Raw genomic sequence first — 18,421 nt, 5'->3', positions numbered from 1 at the left:
GCTGGCCTCATAGCCACTCACAAGTGAACAAGCTGAGGCAGGGTGGACCAGGCAGGACCTTCCTGGCGCCCCATCTGCTCTTCTTCGCAGGCGCACACTTCCCACCCTGGTCCGAATTCCACGCCCACTTCGACAGCCAGATGGGCAGTTTTCATCTCCATTTTTATTGATATAAAAAGTGCAAAGGTGAAATACATGATTGGTGCCAAGGAATTCATTAAGTGTGAATGTGAACACTTGATTCACAGTACAAGCTGCCCCCTCTCAGGTACTGACCAGTGGGGCAGGGGACAAGGGAAAGACCAAATAGATCCGCAGGCTCCACAGTGAGCAGGGCTGTGAACCCCTGGTACACAAAGGAGGGCAGAAAGCAGAGGCCCACACCCAAGCTAGAGACACAGGGACTGATGGGACCAGCAGCAACGTACTGGGAGTCCTGACATGCCAGTGTCCTGCAGGGAGAGCCCTGTGAGGTCAGGCAGGGCCCAGGCTCCGCTCAGCTCTCAGCGGAGTTGGGCTGGTCAGTGGGGGCCCCACACAGGCTCGGGACAGGGCCACTGGGCAGGTGTTTCCCTGCTGCCAGAGGTCAAGGCTGCAGGTGGGGGTGGTCCACCAGAGTTCACCAAGGAGTGTAATTCTAAAGGACACAGCTGGAAGGAGGGCTAGCCATCATCACTGGGGTCCAGGTTTTCTGAAAGACAACCTAACTCAAAAAAATTCCTGCCCAGCCCCTCTAGGAGTCCCCAGCAGGAGGAAGGAGCTGCCACAGATCCTGAGGCAGAGCCACCCCTGGCCAGAGCAGAGACCCATGTGACCTCACAGCAGACATGACTTTGAGCCTTAAGCTTAGAAGCCGTCCTTAGACAAGGCTTGGAGGCTGAGCCCGTCCATCTGACCAGCACTGGGGGTCTCTCGGTGGGAGTGATGTCTATCTCAAATGGATGCTGGGACTCAGCCATGTCATCCGAGCTGCCAGGCCTGGCAGAAAAGGGGGTCAGAACATCCCAGGGGCAGGGCCACTTGAGAAAGGCTGACCAGGATTTGTGGAAGAGAAGGCAGAAACAGGAAGCAGACTCCAGCCTGTAATTCCTTAGCTGTGGAAATACTCAAGGCTGAGCCAGGAGAGGGGAGGACTGGAGCAGGGTGCTTGCACCCAGGCCTTCACCCAGACAGGGAGGGGCCTCAGCAGGGCGGCCGAAGCCAGCTCAGCCTTTCATTCCCCAGCGATCAGGAGGGGGCGGACCAGCCCCAGCTACATCCCAGCGGCAGTGATTTTGGCGTCTACAGTTGCCAGGGGAAGAGGCAGAAGGAAGCAGTAAAGGGATTGCTGGGGCCGCAGGAAGAGCCACCGGCAGCTCTGCACAGCCCCGCAGGAGCCGGGGATCCAAGGAGGCGGAAGTATAAGGCCAAGAAAAATGTCTCGTGGTCACAGCCAGGCCTCTGGGGCTGGCGAGGTGGGCTGGAAAGGAGGGGAGGAGGAGCCGCCCAGTTGGCTGGCCCCGGCTTCTAGCTCCCAGGGCCTCATGACCCCTTCCTAGGCAGGAGCCCTGGGCTCCCCAATGCCAGGAGGAAGAGTCCACACTGGGGCGATCAGAGAAGGGGCTGTTGGGGCGGGGGCGGGGCTCAGAGCCCCTAGGAGGCAGGGCTTGGGAACAACTCCCCTTGATGATCCAGCAGGAACTTGGTAAAGGTGTTGATGGGATTAATGGCCTTGAGAGTGATGGCAGCATCCTTGGCCCACAGCAGGTTAGGGCCAAAGACGACAGCAAGGTTGGTGTTGGTCATCTTGTTCTGGTCACAGTGGGCAGACACCTGTGCTGGCGAATCAGAGGGCTGCAGCGGGATGCCCCTGCCCCCCACCGCGCCCTGCCCCCCACCACACCCTGCCTCCCGCGCCTCCCTGCCAGGGCAGAGCTCCTTCTCCCACCCTTCAGGTGAGCGGTAAGAGTCTCACCTGCACCAGGAAGGCAGTAAGGAAACGAAGCACCTGGTAGTTCTCCTCAGGCAGCGTCTGAAGGGCCTGCTGCGTCGCCTCCACTCTCTGGCTCTCATCAATGTCTATGAGGAATGAGGGCCCAGGTTGCAGGAAGCCCACGCATGAGACTAGAGCGGGGACCCCAACCACTGTCCTCGCAGGATAGGCCAAGCCCGCGTGCCCCCGAGTCAAGCACAGACCCAGCAGAAGCAGCTTGGAGCTGGGGAGGGAGAGAGGGCACTCACTGAGAAAGCCCACAACATGGGGGTAGAGGTCAAAGGTGAGCAGGGGCTCAGGAAGCTCCCGGAGGAAGGTCTTGAGAATGACCGCTGGCAGGTGCAAGTCATTGTACTGGTCGAAGTCCACAGGCATCCCTAGAGGTGGGGGCAGGGGGAGGGGTGGAGAGGAGCTGGGCCTAGCCTGGAGGCCAGCAGCCTGTCCAGAGGCCTCCCGTCTTCCTCTAGGACAAGGGGTGCAGGTTCAGGCCATCTGGGTGGAGTAGGGCCCCAAGCACACAGTTATTACTTGTCTCCAAATGAACCTGAACCCAGGGCTCAGGAGCAGGACTGCTGAGGGAGCAGGCCTGGACAGAAAGGCGGGAGTGGGGCCCATATGATTATGCCAAATGCCAGAAAGCCCCCGACAGGGACAGAATCGGGGACCCTTGCGTACAGGTGAGCAGAGGCAGCGAGACCCCTTCCACCCTCTACCTCCAGCCCCCGCGAGTGCCGCCCGCACCGGCCCATGCCTGTGCACACCCCTGGGCCACTCACCCATGTTGTACTTCTGCTGAACTTCCCGTACAACTTGGGTGTTGGCGGACCTCCGGAAAATCCCCTCAGTGGTGAGAGCTGGGGGGCAGTGGGGCCTGGTGAGTCTCATGCTTGGGGGCAATGTGTAGACTCCCCCCACCATTCTGTCTTGGGGTTCCAGTCAGGGTCAGTGTGGGTGCCTGCACCCTGCCCTCCAGCTTCCCAAGGGGGCTGGGAGGCCCTGGCGCTCACCGTGGGCCTCTAGGTGGGCGGTGGTCTCCCGGAGCACGAGTGGAATGGGCTCCTGCTCTGGGTTCTTCTCCTGGAGGCTGTGGGAACAAGGACAGCGAGTGGGGTCTGCAGCCCTTCCCGGCCCCAGGTGCCAGGTGCCCGCTGTTCGCATACTCACTGCTGCAGTGAGACCCCAAACTGCTGGTTGGGCAGAGGGGGTCGTGGTGGCATGGGCTTGGGGGCTGTGGCAGGGCTCTTCTGTGTGGACTTCAGGAAGTCATCGTACCTGGAGGAGCAGATGGGACCATCAGGCCCTCTGCCCGACTCTGTAGTCACTATGGTAACCCTTGTTTGTCAGGCACTTACGGTGCTACTTTACAGTTTATTTTATTCAACCCTCTTTACAACCCTGCTTCACACATGAGAAAGGGAAGACTTTAAAAGAGAGGGAGTCATATAGCTTATAAATGACAGGAATGGAATTTGAACTCACTCTCTCTGACCACCCCCTCCCCCATGCTGTCTCTTAATCATGACATTTGCTTCCTCTGTTTAGCCTGGAGATCTCAAGGCTTTCTCTCCCCTTGGCTGGCATGTCCCACCCCCACAAACAGGGCACATGTCCACAGGGGCCACCCAAGGGGCACACGCAGTCTCTGCCCAGATTCACTTGAGCACTTGGCGAGGGATCCCCAATTGCTCCAGCTTCACGTGCTCGCTCAGCTCACTCAGATAATTCACATAGAAGATCTTCTGCCCGAACTTGAAGCTGCCGACAGAGGAAAGGGCGTGGGTCGGGAAGTGCAGCGGCTTTGGCAGGCCTCCGCTGTCCCTCAGCCGCCCACCCAGATCAGACAGCCCTGGCCCCAAACGGGTCTGTCCCCAGGATGCTTGGCCTCCTCTGGGAAAGCATGGGGGGGCCACCACACCACCCTCGGCCTGCTCACCTAATGATGGGCTTGAAGAGGATGAGCAGGGTCTTGATGAACATGGTGGGGTGCACAATGTACAGGGCCTTGATGTTCTTCTTGTACCTGCAGAGGCAGAACGGCCACTCAGGGGTGGCGTGGGAGGGGAGCCGCAGAGCCAGGTCTGCAGTGGACATTTTCTGACTCGACAATTCGTGGCCAGCCTGCGAAGTGTCGTTGTTGCCCCATTTTACAGATTAGGAAACAGGCCTGGGGAGGTTATGTGACATGAAAGGTCACGGAGTGAGTTAGTAGAGAAACTGGGATTTAAGCCCAGGCGGTTTCGACTTCAGAGTCTTTGCATTCACTCAGGTGTGGGTACCTGACTCCCCCGGGCATGGAATAAGCTCCAGCCCAAGCAGAGGGCAGCCCAGAGCCTGACAGAGCTGCTGGCTCCAGAGCCACCCGGCCCCAGGCCCTGGAGCCCACCCCCCAGGCCCCCACCCACTTGCGGTCAAACTCCCGGTAGGCGTCCCGGAGCCAACTGAGAGAGGGCTTGTTGTCACTGGTCAGGCCGTGGTGCAGGTAGAGCAGCGTGTAGTCGCTCTCCACGTACTGGTCCAGGGTGTGCTTCAGGTACCTTCAAGGGAAAAGACCTGCTCGGGCCTGTCCTGTACACGAGACAGAACCTGGTGTCCCAGGAATCTTCTGCTTGTATCACACTCCCTCCCCATGATCCCCTGACCCTGTACTGTCATTGCTGCATAATCAGCTGCCATGTTGTTGTGGAGGGGTGGTGTCTGGGCTGGGCGGAGCAATAATAATAATAACAACTCTGTTTTGAGCACTGACAACAAGACAGGAGACCAGGACTCTTAACTGGAGCCCTCCCACATACCTGCAGTAAAAATGGGAATAACATTTCCCTCGCAGGATTGCCGTGTCAATAATAACAATAGTCACCATTTATCAATATTAAGCTGATAGTGTCTGCCAAGCACTTTGCATATATTATTGCGTGCCTTCCTTGTAACAATCGAGGCTGATATTATCCCCTTCTGACAAGTGAGGGCAACGAGGCTTAGAGACGTCAAGTGCTTATCCAAGGTCACAGAGCATGTGGTGGAGCCTGGAGGTGAATTAGCTAACTCCAAAGCCTGCATTCTTGACCACAACACAGCTTGCCCTCTCATACTGGAACTCCCAGCACAGGCTGTAAAACATTGCCCATGAGAGGGGATGGAGTGGTCAGAGGGTCCCCTCCCCTGCCCCAATCACTGGGCTTTTTGTGGACTGAAGAGCCACATCTCAGGTTCCCTATGCTCACGTGCTATCTACCACCCCAAAAGAAACACACACACAGTGTGGAGCCCCCTGAGGTAGAGAGATTTAAAGAGAACCACCAAGAATAATTCCAGAAGGGGGTGGCCCAGCGGAATGCCCTCTTTCTGGCTGGCCAGCCCCAGGCCTCAGCAGGATCACCACTGGAGGCTGGGAGGGAATACTAAGAGTTTCCAAGGGAAGTCCTGTTGCACTAAAAGGTCTAGTCCCAGTCCGGGCACATAACTGGGTTGTGGGTTCCAACCCGACTGTGTATGGGAGGCAACTGATTGATGTTTCTCTCTCACATCGATATTTCTCTCCATTTTTTCTCTCTTCCCTTCTCTCTAAAAGTAAATAAATAAAATCTTTAAAAAAAAAATCTTTGAGTGGCGATTAAAACAATTTTTTTAAAAAATGACATTTTGCTACCCTGGCTGGTGTGGCTCAGTGGACTGAGTGCTGGTCTGCGAACCAAAGGTCGCTGGTTCGATTCCCAGTCAGGGCACATACCTGGGTTTTGGGCCAGGTCCCCAGTTGGGGACATACCAGAGGCAATCAATCAATGTATCTCTCGCATATCAATGTTCCTCTCCCTTTCTCCCTCCCTTCCCCTCTCTCTGAAAATAAATAAAATCTTTTAAAAAAAAGATGGCATTTTGCAACTATAAAAACAATTGTAGTGAAAGTATACTCATCCTTTGATGGATGTTATGACCTCTAGGAGGGCAATGAAGTATTGTCTATTAGAAGCTATAAAATGTTTCTACTCTTTGACCTTGTAAATATGTTCAGAAATTTATCCTAAGAAAATAAGCAGAGATGAACAGAAACATTTTTTGTAGAAGTATGTTCACTGCAGCCTGTTTCATAATGGAAAAAAAAAAAAAAACTGAGCAAGCAAGCTAAGTGTCCAACAGCAGAGAACTGGTTAAATAAATCACAGGCCACCTATAAATAGAATACTTCACAGGTTGCTCCTGCAGACAAAGCCAATCTGTGAAGTGAGATGTCAGAACGTGTTACCCTTTGGGGTAGCAACTAGCAGAGCAAAGGGAGGCTTGTGGGTGGGGCTGATAGGGGTGGGGTCAGTTTTTCAAAATTCATCAAATAGTATACATAACTGGTTCACTTTTCTGTATACAGTATTCCCTCACTTATCGTGGGTATTATGTGCTAGACCTCCCCCCGTGATAGGTGAAAATCCGCAAAGTAGGAACCTTACCTTTATTTTAGTATTTATATATATTTTAAGGCTTTATAGACCCTTCCCACACACTTATAATCCATTCCCAGTCCCTTATTAACTTTTCCCACTCCCTTATTAACCTTTTCCACACTTTTATAAACACTACTTATGTTCTTAAACATATTCTACACCCTTAAACCTATGTAATTTTAACAACATACGTATACAGTACCGCAAAATCCCGTGATATAGGGAGAAACCTGTGATAAATAATTAAATATAATATTTTTTAAAATCCCGCGATACAGTGAGGCCGCGATAAGTGAACCGCAATATAGAGAGGGACTACTGTACATTGCATATGTCAATAAAAATTTTAAAGGATGTTTTCGATGAATGTTTAATGCTCAAAAGATAAAAACATTATGGAAGATATAATACTGACTATAGAGCTCTGTATATGTTATTTTAAAAAGTAGGAAGAGAATACATTAAAGTATTAACAGTCGTTTTCTCTCTGGGAGATAGGGTTATGGGTGAGTTTTTTAATATAGTTGTCTATATTTTTTCTTTATAGCTACCTATGTCTTTAAAAATTCTTGAAATTTGTAACACCTTAGCAATGTATACAATGGCATTGCATGTATATGTCTTACATAATGCCCACAACAAGCCTGAGGGGGGTGCAATTCTTATTTCTATAGGGCTGAGAAGAGTCATGCCTCGAAGCACACAGCGAGGAAGAGGCAGAGCTTCATCTTCTGCACCCAAGCTTCAGCCACTTTCTGCTTCCACCCCCAGATCTGGGTGGACAGCGGGGGAAGCCAAGTTAGAGATGGTCTGACTGAGAGCAAGAGGACAGGACTGATCCTTGATTGACGTGCCTCTGCTCCCAGCAGGGACTGTGACCAGGCCAGGTGGGGGTGGGGAGACCTGGGCCGGACACAGGACAGGACGGACGGCAGAGGGCTTCCGGCCGCCTCACTCACCAGGGTCTCTCTTGAAAACTGGGTGCTTTCCCATCCACATCCTCTGACCTCCTCCCGCGCTGACAATTATCTGACCAGGAGTCTGTTACCTGCTTTATCAGATGTGATAAAGCTGTGGTAAAACAGGGGGAGGAGGTGTGTGACTCAGCCACCCTCGGGCTGAGCTCCCTGGCCTGTTGCTGGCTGTACCACGTGGTGGGCCTGGACAAGGCTCTGCCTGCCCGTCTGACGAGGGGTGGGGGAGGGGGAGGGGGGAGCAGGAGGCTGGGGAGACTCAGGCCTGACCCTGGCTCGCTAGGGCCCCACAGACGGCACTCAGGCCCTTCCCCTCCTGCTGCTGTAACCCTGGGCTGTCCCAGCCCCTCAGCACGCCCTCCACACACACAACCAGTCGGGTTTCAAAGAGTTGGAATGGGCAGTGCAGGCATTTTCAATTTCAGGGAGTGTTTAAAACTGGTCGGGAGAGAAGTGCGAGATGGTAACTCTGCCCATACTGAGGAGCATCAAGAGGAGGTGGGTACGGCTCTGCCCCCCGTGAGGTCCCACACACGCGGGGGGCCCCAGGCGGGCTCAGCCGTGGCTCAGTAATGAATGTTTATCAGAACAGGGTTTGTCAAACTCCCACTTCCAATCAGCCTCTGGATTTGCGTCAGGAGACTTCTAGACTAACCAGAGCTATTATATGTATTTGTCTAACAGAATCCAGAGAGGAAGAGAAGTCATTGGCATCAAATCTGGCACAAAATAACACTATTTATTCATATAAACGGGGAACGACTACAACCACATGAGATGCTGTATCACTATGATAATCAGCCCTCACATTGGGACAGCATTTTACCTTTCCAAGCGTTTTCACATGCAGTATCTCACTCCTACAAGGAAGGAGGGCTGTATGCCTATCTTCTAGGGAAAGTGAAGAAAAAGAGGACTAGAAACCAGGTCCGACACCCCCAAATGTAAAACAGCTCCCTCAGGAGAAGAGGGGAGGCACCGAGGGGGGTGGCCTGGCACCCCCACGCAGGGAGGGACAGTAAGGAAAAGGACGGCAGGCCAAACTGGGGATCTGGGCCCAGGTGCCACCCCCTTTCCTGTGGCTACTCACCCCAGGAGCTTGCTGTGGTCCAGCTGGTGGCTCGGAGGCATCCGGCAGGCACTGAACACAATGATCTTCCGCCCGTACTTGTCATCTCCTAGGTGTGGAGACAGAGGAGCATGGTGGGTGAAACATGAACCAGGAGGAGCTGGCTGAGGAGGACCTAAAAGGTACTGGGCCCGGGGACCTGTGCAGTTAGGGCAGGGCCCAGAGCAGCCCACGCGGGTACCTTTGGGCAGCCGCCTGCCCTCAAGGGGGTGTCGCTGAAGAAGGAGGGACAGGTTGCTCTCAGGGCTACTGGGCTGGGGTATAAAGACATAACATGACTTTAAAAAAAGGAAAAATCACACCTGGTGGAATCAAGCCAAGTGTCCATCAACAGATGAGTGGGTAAAGGAAGGGTGGTACAGCCGTACAATGGAATATTGTTCAGCTACAGAAAGCAGTGAGGTGCTGACTGACACGTGCTCCCCTGGGAACGAACCCTGAAATCATGATGCTGAGTGAAAGAAGCCAGTCACAAAGGGCTACATACTGTATGATTCCATTTACGTGAGCTATTTAGGACAGGTAACTCCACAGAGACAGAAAGCAAAGGCTGGGAGGGGCAAGGACATAGACTGGCTGCTTCCGAGTACGGGGTCCATAAGGGGATGGATGAAATCCTGGAACTGCATACAGATATACACCATTGTCACTGTACAATTAAAAATGGTTAATTATGTAAGTCTCACCTCAATTTTAAAAAGCCACGCCCTTCAAAGTAATTATTGTCTTGCCAAAGAATCACCTTCTGAAGTAAGTTCACACTTACTTCAGAAGCACCCGTCGCTAAGCAGCGTGTATTTGGGAAACCTCACTGAGGAAATCAGCCTGATTACATAATAGTGTCTCATTTTTAACCATAACAACACTTTCTGATTTTATTAGTAGAATATTGACCACACTTGCCTCTAACTTCTGGATACTTCTAAGCATCATATCCTTTCTCATTAAGGATATTCCAAAGAACATGAAGTTGAGAGGAGTTTGTAATGCTGTGGGAAAATGCTCATTTGGGTACAATCTCTCTGGATGTCCAAAACTTGTCACAATTTGATGGTCTGACCACCTGGTTTTGTCATGAAGCCAGGGAGCTCCTGAGACATATGCCATTCCCATCCCCACAGAGTAAGATGTTCTTCCAGGGTCAGCATGGATCAGGGACCCCAAGCAAAGCTCAGTGGGGACAAGATCTGGTCCCTACTCTCCCATGTCCCACAGCCCTTCCCTGCATCTCTACCCTCATGCCTCTCCAGAGATGCCAAACCATACTCGCTCACCCGGACTGCTTCCACAACCCAGGAAATGCAGCGAGTGTGCCCTCCACCATGCCTTGCTGGGTGTCTTCTCTGTATTTAATAAGCCATGATCTCAATGATGTTTCTCAGTCAGTGACTTCACTCAGCGGTCAGTGCTTTTCCAAAGTGGTTGCCAGGCTCTGACTCTCTTCCCTAGGGCTGGGGCCAGCATCAGTGGAGAGGCTGTAGGTATGCGGGCAGGTGGCCCCAGGCCCTGCTGGCTACAGTCCTTGGAATGGCTCCTAGAACTCTCCAGGCTCAGCTCCTGCCTCTCTCCAGGCTCATTCTGTGCATACTTCCAACACAGAAGTCCACATTAGGCGGCTTGGAGCCTCTGCTGTTTCTCAGGCCAGACAGTCCTTTCTCTGGACAATTTTGCTCCCCTTCTCTAGGCTAACTCCTTTGAATCTTTAAGACTCATCCCAGGCAGAATCTCCTTCCCCCAGACACGTTAGCATTCCTTTTCATGGCTCCAAGCATAAACCGTCACCCATGATGCTTTGACTCTCCTGTACGGCTGTTTATGTGCCTGTCTCTGCTGGCTTGTGAGCAACTCAAAGACAGGGACTGTGTCTCGTCCACCTTTGAATCTCTCACGTCCGTCCAGAGCCCAGCACGTGAATAAATGTCAGTAGCCTGCACAAAGACGTCAGCCAGCATAATATGGATGGCATAATATGGATGGTATGCACGGTTCTGTTCCTGGGTTTGTTCACGTATCTAGGTCATCAGACTGCTTTAGGCAGTGAGTTTCCCAGAGCCTGGGGCAGAATTTCTCCAGACTTCCAAGCAGAGAACTCTCTGCAGAGCTAGCTGTCTGGGGGGAGAAGGTGGAGTTCATCCAGCAGCAGGTCTATCTTGAAGAACTGGATGTCACCTGCTCTTTTATACCCGGACCTAGACCCTGGTATTGGGTTCCTTCCCCACCAGTGGGGTAAGGAAGGTGGGGAACCTCTGGGGTTTGCTTTGATTCACTTCCCATGGGATTGGACAGGAGGAGGAAGAGCAGACTGGGGTAAAGGATCAGACTGGCCTGCCTAGCCTCATGTACAAGCTGGAGCATCAGAAACCCCTAGACTTGCCCTGGCTGGTGTGGCTCAGTAGATTGAGCGCCATCCTGCAAACCAAAAGGTTGCCAGTTTGATTCCCAATCAGGGCTCAGCCTGGGTTGCGGGCCGGGTCCCCAGTTTGGGTGCGCATGAGAGGCAACCACACATTAATATTTCTCTCTCTCTCTGTTTCTCACTCCCATCTCCTCTCTCTAAAAATAAATAAATAAAATCTTTAATTTATTTTTTAAAAAAAAGAAAGAAACCCCTGGACCTCCTACCAGGAGCAGGTGAATAGAGGGACAATATTTGCCTAATCCCCTCAAAGCAGAGGAAGTGCCCAGGAAGAGGGTTAAAATGCTGGGAGGAGCATGGGATTCCAAAAGATCCTTTCCAGGCCTGCGCCCGACAGTAAAGCCGCCTTCACTGGCTGGCAGACTTGAGGACTCAGGCAGGACAGAAAGTCTGAGCTCACTCAGCTTTGGAATCTGAAGAGCTAGTAACTGGTGAGGCAGGCAGTGGGGGTGAAGGGCCAGAGCCTGTGCTGCATCTCTCAGCTGGCCCAGCGCCGCGTGGGAAACCAGGGCTCCACTGATGGGCATCCACCAACGTCGCGATGTCATATAAAAAATATTCCAAGCGCACGACATGTTTGCTAGGGAAACAGGTCCATATCTCTCACATTCTCAAAGACTGGTTTTAAGAACCATTTCACTGGACTGTACACTCCTTGAAGGAAGGAATGTGTCCCCTCCCCCAACGAAGCCTCAGGGCTGACTACAGGGCTGGTTCTAGAGAGGGTGTTCTACAAAGGCATGCTGGATGAAGTCGTGGGGGGGGGGGATGGCGGACAACAGGAGGAGGAGTGAGGAGCTGAGGAGCTGGATGGCAAGAGCCCACCCCTGGACAGGAGAGGAAAGAGATATGGGCAACCTGAGGGTCGAGCCGCCACCGTCCCGAAGTGCCCAAGTCCTTGGGTGACCCGGGCACTTGCCAGAAGGCAGGGCGACTGCTGCTACTAGAATATATGCAGGAAGGCCCAGAGCCCCCTCCTGATCTCAGAAGTGTTGACTTCTGCCCTGGAGTCGGGAGGGACAGACGGAGCCGCAGCACTGGTGTGTCCAGAGCTGGGGGAGAGGGCTCATTGGTGGAAAGCACCAGAAAAGTCCAGCCACCTGGGAATGAAGCTGCCACATTCCCCAGATACCGATCAGGAACTCTCCCAGGGTGGCTTGGGTGTTAATCAGCAACAGCGCAGCTCCTCCAGCACACATTCTGGGAACTGCCGGGGAGCCACCCACCCTGCCGGCGGCAACCTGCAGAGCAGGCCGAGGAGACGGGAGGTGGGGGCTGGGCGAAGTGCTGGAGCCGGCTCCCACATTCGTTACATTGCTAAATTGTCAGGAATGCTGCAATCTGCCATGGTAGAAACTGCAAATGGTACAAATAATAGCCTTTTTTGTCCCCCTTTCAGGAGGGTCACATTTACCAGCAACCACTGGGAAGAACCCACTTGGACTGAGTCAAATGTAACAGTGGAGCATGAGAGCCACCGCTAGCAAGGAGAAACAGGCGACAGAGGAGTTGGGGACATAACTAACCCCTCCTCCATTCCACCAAGGGCTCTTTCTCCGGTTTCTAATGCCAGGAGACTGGCCCCCGAGAGGTCACCATGGTCTCATCAGATGCATCTCACTCTGGCTGTGCCAATCTGAACTGCTGTCAGCAGTCAGAGGCACACACAGGGGACGGCCCCAGGAAAGGGGCCGTGGGCCTGCAGCACAGCGCTCAGGCTGGAGGAGCCAGCATGCAGGCCAGGCCATTGCTCAGAGCCAGCCAACCTACTCCCCACCCTCACGGATATGACCCCACCCCTCCCTGAAGCTCTTTTCTCTTTGCCTCTGGATGCATTCCCACACTGCCCCCACCCATAATTCTTTGCTATTTCCGGCTCCCAGGCACTGCCCACTGCCAGCTCCCTAAAGTGGGGATGCAATTAAGCCGGCCCCAAGAACCCTTCCTGATCCACAGCCCAGAGGCCACAGCCAGAGAGGCCAAGCGGGGAGAGCCAGGAACAACACACCTACCTGGCTGCGCCCCCTCAGGCTCATCACACCCTGGGGAGACAGAAACAGGTTGCAGCTCTGCTGGCAGGGGAAAGGGGTCACCTATGGGGAGCGGGGAGCCCGCTCTGCCTTGTGATGTGGCCACAGAAGCCAGGAAGACGTCAGGACACATTCCTTCACATCAGGCAGCCCCCATGCCCCATCAGATCCCCCTCTGGTAGGGAGGAGAGGACACTCTGAACCTTCAGGTGACTCCTGTGCCCAGGCTGGGACCAGGTCAGGAAAGAACTCTTAGCCTCGTCTCTGTGGTGGGGAGAGAGGCCATAGCCAAGGCCCCCGACCCAGACCAGGGCAGGGTCCGGCAACACAGACATCATGGAAACACCTTTGACATTAGGAATAACCCCAAGCCCAGACTTCAGGAGAGATGGAACTCCCTGCTACTTCCCTATGGCAGCTGCCTCCAGGGCCCCCTTAGCCAGCACCACACTGGGCGCAGGGACCACATGCTCCCCACTCCCCTTGCCCACTCCAGTCCTCAGAGAGGGTCATGTAGTCACCCTTGCATATAGCTGCCTGGCCTCACCAGCCCAGACAGACAACCATTAGGGAAAAGACCGAGGCTCTTGCATTTCATTTCCCCTCCTATAGCAGTAGAACCCTAAGGGCAGAAACCAGGCCATCAACATCCCTGCTACCTCAGCTGCATCCTGCATGATGGACAGGAAGGCGGGAGCACACTGAGGCCAAGACCCAAAGGGCGCTCTGCACCCCTGCTCAGTAGGGTAGCACACCTGCCAGGAACCTGAGGCTCCAGAGGTCACATGGACTTTCTTGGAGGTAGGGTTTTCCGGGAGGAACTGGAACCTCCCCGCTTTCCAGTAACGGATGGGGTACAAAAGCTGACGTGACAACAGAGGGAAGGGAGGTGCATGACCAGGTACTCAGGGCCAACTGATGTGCTGTCGGCTTGGCCCTGACCTACATTCACTACTGTAATCCTCTCAACAACCCTACCAGGGAGAAATCAGTTCAGAGAGCAAAGCTGGAAATCAAACCCAGGGCTTTCTGACTGCGAAGCCAGTAGGGCACACTGCCTCCCACACACCACCCACTGATGGAGACAGTGGGGTCACAGATCAGGATGTGGTTGCAGGTGAACAAACTAAGCGGTCACCACAATCAAGCACAGAATGGGCACTGCCCCTCCCCCAGGCCCTTCCCCCGTGGCACAAGGGGCTGGCCTCCTTAAGCCAGGAGTGCAAACAATGAGGGAAAAGGTGCAAAACTGGATGTGCTCACCTGCCACCTCCACAATCTGGTGCCGGGCAATGTCGTAGTAAGGGTCATCCCACTTCAGGTGTGTGATGGCTTCTGGGGAGCTGCTTTTGGAGTCATCTGAGGAACAGGGCAAAGTCACAGCATAAGCTTGGGGGGAAGGCACAGTGTTCTCCAAAGACGGGTGCTCTTTGGCCCTCCCCCCAGTAAGCTTGTGCTCCCGGTCCCACTCAAGCTGAGCAGCTTGCCCCCACCTTGCCCTCCTGGAGTCTCGCTCCAACAGGAAGGGGTCCCCCTTCTAAGGCGCCTGTGGTTGCCTGAGACCCAGTGGTGCCCACCTGATTTGGGAAAGTCAGGCATTTCATCCGATGGCCAGTTCTTCTCATCAATGGACGCTAGCTTCAGCTGGTTCAGAGCCTGGCTGGGGTCATCCAAGGTCAGGTCGTCCTGCAGCTCGGAAAGTGGGTCCATAGCGGAGCCTGTCCCCCACCGCTTCACCCCACAGAGCCTAAAGAGAAACCTGGGAGAGGGCAGAGCGGCGGCAGGTCAGTGACAATCTCTTTACACCCAGAATCGCTACAGCAAGCCTCCTGCCCCCCTTCTCCCTTGTCCCTGTTCCTCGACACTTCTTGTCTTTGCCAAGAGCTCCATGTAGCTCCTGGTCCTTCTGGCGCCACAGTTTTCTGGCCTGTTGCCAGAAAAGGCAGCTGGGGCCGAGGATGGCACAACCCAGGGCCTGCCTTCGGGTCCTCCAGCTGGCTAGGGAAGAGTCGTGCCAGGCCCTGTGCTGCCCACCTTCCAGCTGGTTCGGTCATGTAATCCCCGCTGCAGAGGGTAGAGGTCCATGCCCCTCTCCCCAGGGGTCAGAGAGCACAGGAACTTCTGGGTCCCAGCAGTTACGAGGGAGAGACGGTATAAGGATCTAAGGAGCATGGCGATGTTCCAAACCCCAAAAGGTCAGCTGTGGCCCTGGCTACTCCATCTCTGACCCCTGTCCTGGGGAAGAGGAGGTGGCCAGAGACCACAGGGTCCCAGAAAATAGGCCATGACTGAGGGTCCCTGCTGGATTTGCCCCAGGACCAGAACCGGGAGCCAGAGCATGGAATCTGCCTGCTAGTCATAGCAGACAGTCTGCTGGCTCCAAGGCCTCTCAAGCCCACTCTGATCTGTGGGGTGCTCCAGACACTAACTTCAAGGTGGCAAAGGTCAAAAGACTACCCCAAGGGTCGGACAGCACAGATGGGCAAGGGGGAAGTTCAGGACATCATCAGAGTGCTGAGATACAGGAGGTAGAAAAGAGCAGCACCTACAGCAGGCAGGGAGGGAGAAGAGTCGACTTGGAAACTGGGTCTGGCCATAAGAAGGTGGCTGCCCCCAGCCCTAACAGGAAGCAGTCCCTCTCCCATCACAAGCTCACCACATGGGTGAGGGAGGGGAGTTTCAACTCAACCCACTCAGCCCAGCCCCAAAGAAGAGGCTGCTCTAAGCTCACTGCATTCCTGGAGTCAAAAAAATGACATATATGGTCAGAGAACGAGCAGGGCAGATAAGGCGTGCAGACAAGAACCGGCTCGGGTACGGGCTGCCAGCCGGGAGTCACACCAGGAACACCTCTGGACCCTGAGGCGACATGACAACCTCCTACACATGTCACAGCCGAGGACTCTGGATGGTAAACTGGCTCCCTGTGCCTAGCAACAACCATCCTGTTACCAGGGCAACCAGACTGATTCAGTGGCAAAAACTGTTCCAAGCTCCTGAGGCAAAGCTGAGCAGCCAAACAGCCAAAAATATATATACATGTTTTTCCTCTTCCTCTCCTCTGGCCTTTTCTGCTACCCTTACTCACTACTTCTGCTTACACCAAAATAGAAGTCCTTTCCCAGGAACCTCTCCTAGTCCCTCAGTGAGTGCTGCTGTGGCCCCCTCACCCTGGCTCCTCCATTCCCCTTCAACCCTCGAAGGCAGGCACACCTCAGTCCTAACAAATCCACCCAACTCATCTACCTACTCTTTCCTGTGTTCAGCCAGGTGGGTGTCAGGAGCAGAATTCAGCTCAAAGTAATCCTCTCCAGACCTGAGCCTTCTCTCCGTTCTTTCTTTCTGTCACTGCCCGGGCACCAAGTGCTCCTTCAGCCCAGCCCACAGCCACCCCAAGAAGTCTTTCTGCACACAGTGGGCACTTGATGCAACGAGAAAGGCACGCGATGTGGTCTTTGGAGAAAAGGATTACGGTCTTGCCTAAACCAATGAGTTGCAAAGATGCTGGATAGTCCTCTTCCTATCTGACCCTAAATTTCCTCATCTATAGAAGTGAAGGCTCTGAAAAAGGACTTAGGGAGATAACAGTGTGGTAATCGAGGGGGAGAGGGGATGGATGGAGGTGGAAGAGGATATAAAGGGGAATAAATGGTAATGGAAAAAAATACAATTAAAAATTAAAAAAAAAAAAAAAAAGTGAAGGACCTTCCCAGAAATATAATTCTCCAGTGTTCTAAAATACTTGTGCAGAAGTGAACAACAGGATTAGAAGAAACAGCTAGAAACTGAAGCATGTGGGAGGGAGGGAGAGGGTCACCCTCTGAAAGGAGCTATACTTGAACTCCACCTCTTTTCCAGTAACTCCTCTATTTTGTCAGTTCTCCCAGAACTGACTCCCCCACCCCACCCCCACTTCACAACCTCCTTTTCCAGAATAACTAGCCATAGTTGTTTCCACCTCCCAGCCAGAGTGTCCTCTATTGCCACTCTCCAAACCAAAACTGTGGTCCCACACCCCCCACCTTGAGCCTGGAAGCTTAGCTCCCATTCAATGGGAGGGTGAGCGAAGCTAGTGAGGGGAAGTATCCTGGCAGCCTAAGACTCCGGGCATCTACAAGCCCTGCTCCACTCTGCAAAACACTCCGTACTGGCAGGGAGAATTGGTTTTTCCCTTCTCAGTAGGTAAAAATATACCTGGGTAAAAATCTCGAGACTCGTGTTAGGCAGTTTTACTTAGAGGTTTTATCCTTTGGGAAATCTGGACTGCTATGAAATTCTGAGGAAATTTGTGGTCTTTTTTCCCTAAGAAAAATCAGCACTTGCATGAAATCTTGCATGGAATTTTAAGGGGTTCACATGCCCTCTGAGAATCCCTGATTAAGAACCTCTAACTTATTCAGAATTACATCTGACACATGTAAATGCTCGGTCATTTGTTGAATGACTGACTGAATTAATTCATCTCCTAAGTAGAGAAGGGAACCAACCTTTGTTGAGGGCTGTATAGCACCATAAACGGGACACAAATTATCTTTTAACCTCAGAACTGCACCAAAAAGGCATGTACTACTAGGCCCATTTTACAGCGTGAGGAAAGTGAGCTCCAGAAAAATAAACAAATCAGCAGTCAAGATTTTCATACATGTCTGTCTAAGGCGGACAGGTCAGTCTTATTGTGCAGGTCCATCTCTCAGGACTTCTCCAAGTGACTGTCTTTTCATGCAATTCTCAAGATTCAGAGAGGGTCTACAAAAAGGCAAAATAAAGCCTCTCCCCTAATCTCCTTCAAGAGTAATAGAGACGACAACTTGAAATCCCACTCTCTGGCATTGGGATCGTCTTCCTAGGAGCTCCAGAACTGTGAAAACGCAAATCCTACAAATAGAGCCGCAAGATCTTCCAACTACAATCACGTTTGCATAGAGCTCCATGGTTTACAAAACCTGGATTGGGTGCACCGATTATGAAATAAGAGATGAAACCGTGGCCTAATAATAGGTGGCAGGGTGGAACACTTCCCCCAAATTCTTCTTCGCGCTTCGCCAGATCGGACCAGGGACAGTTCTCCTTCCCATGGGCTTGCTGGGTGATAGCAATCGGGGGTTCTGCACTAGGACGTCGCAGCGAAGGAAGCCGAGTCCTTGCACTGCAGATCCGGGAGAGGAGCAGAATTCCCGCAGCAGGAAGACCAGGCTCCCAGGCCCCATTCCACCCCTGCTCCCTACCTCGGACCCTCTCGGATCCTCCCCATCCAGATCCCACCTCTTCAGATGATCAGGCCAGTCCCTTTCCTTCCCCGCCACCCCCCACCACCCAGGGAGACCCCGCGCCCAGCAGCTCACCGTGGTCCGGCAATGCTCTCTTTGCCACGCCTGTCAAAGGTCGGCAAACATCCGGCTCCGCTGTAGAACGGGAACCGCCTCCTCTCGGTCTCTCCACTCCCCAACCACTTCCGCCACACCTCCAA

The 18,421-nt window shown here is 53.3% G+C and overlaps 1 protein-coding gene across 2 annotated transcripts; it reads right to left on the bottom strand.

The window, feature by feature from the left end:
* Positions 1 to 143: 143 nt before the first annotated feature.
* On the bottom strand, positions 144 to 18,402 carry ARHGAP1 (Rho GTPase activating protein 1). Of its 2 annotated transcripts, XM_090261821.1 has the most exons (14): positions 18,297 to 18,402; positions 14,532 to 14,713; positions 14,218 to 14,313; positions 12,937 to 12,966; positions 8,470 to 8,557; positions 4,375 to 4,506; positions 3,906 to 3,992; positions 3,629 to 3,727; positions 3,137 to 3,244; positions 2,980 to 3,056; positions 2,749 to 2,826; positions 2,221 to 2,349; positions 1,955 to 2,058; positions 144 to 1,812 (listed from the first exon to the last, which is right to left on the bottom strand). In XM_090261821.1, the coding sequence occupies exons 2-14, from the start codon at positions 14,662 to 14,664 to the stop codon at positions 1,633 to 1,635; spliced, it is 1,341 nt and encodes a 446-aa protein (XP_090117947.1). In that variant the 5' UTR covers positions 14,665 to 14,713; positions 18,297 to 18,402; the 3' UTR covers positions 144 to 1,632. The 2 variants fall into 2 exon arrangements, with proteins under 2 accessions (XP_090117947.1, XP_090117952.1); XM_090261826.1 differs by lacking the exon at positions 12,937 to 12,966 and having other exon boundaries at positions 18,297 to 18,401.
* Between the last annotated feature and the right edge of the window lie 19 nt (positions 18,403 to 18,421).

The sequence above is a fragment of the Furipterus horrens genome, unplaced genomic scaffold (genome assembly GCF_987537825.1).
Source record: "Furipterus horrens unplaced genomic scaffold, mFurHor1.1.pri manual_scaffold_2, whole genome shotgun sequence".
NCBI lineage: Eukaryota > Metazoa > Chordata > Mammalia > Chiroptera > Furipteridae > Furipterus > Furipterus horrens.
This window is presented reverse-complemented; position numbering and strand designations above follow the sequence as displayed.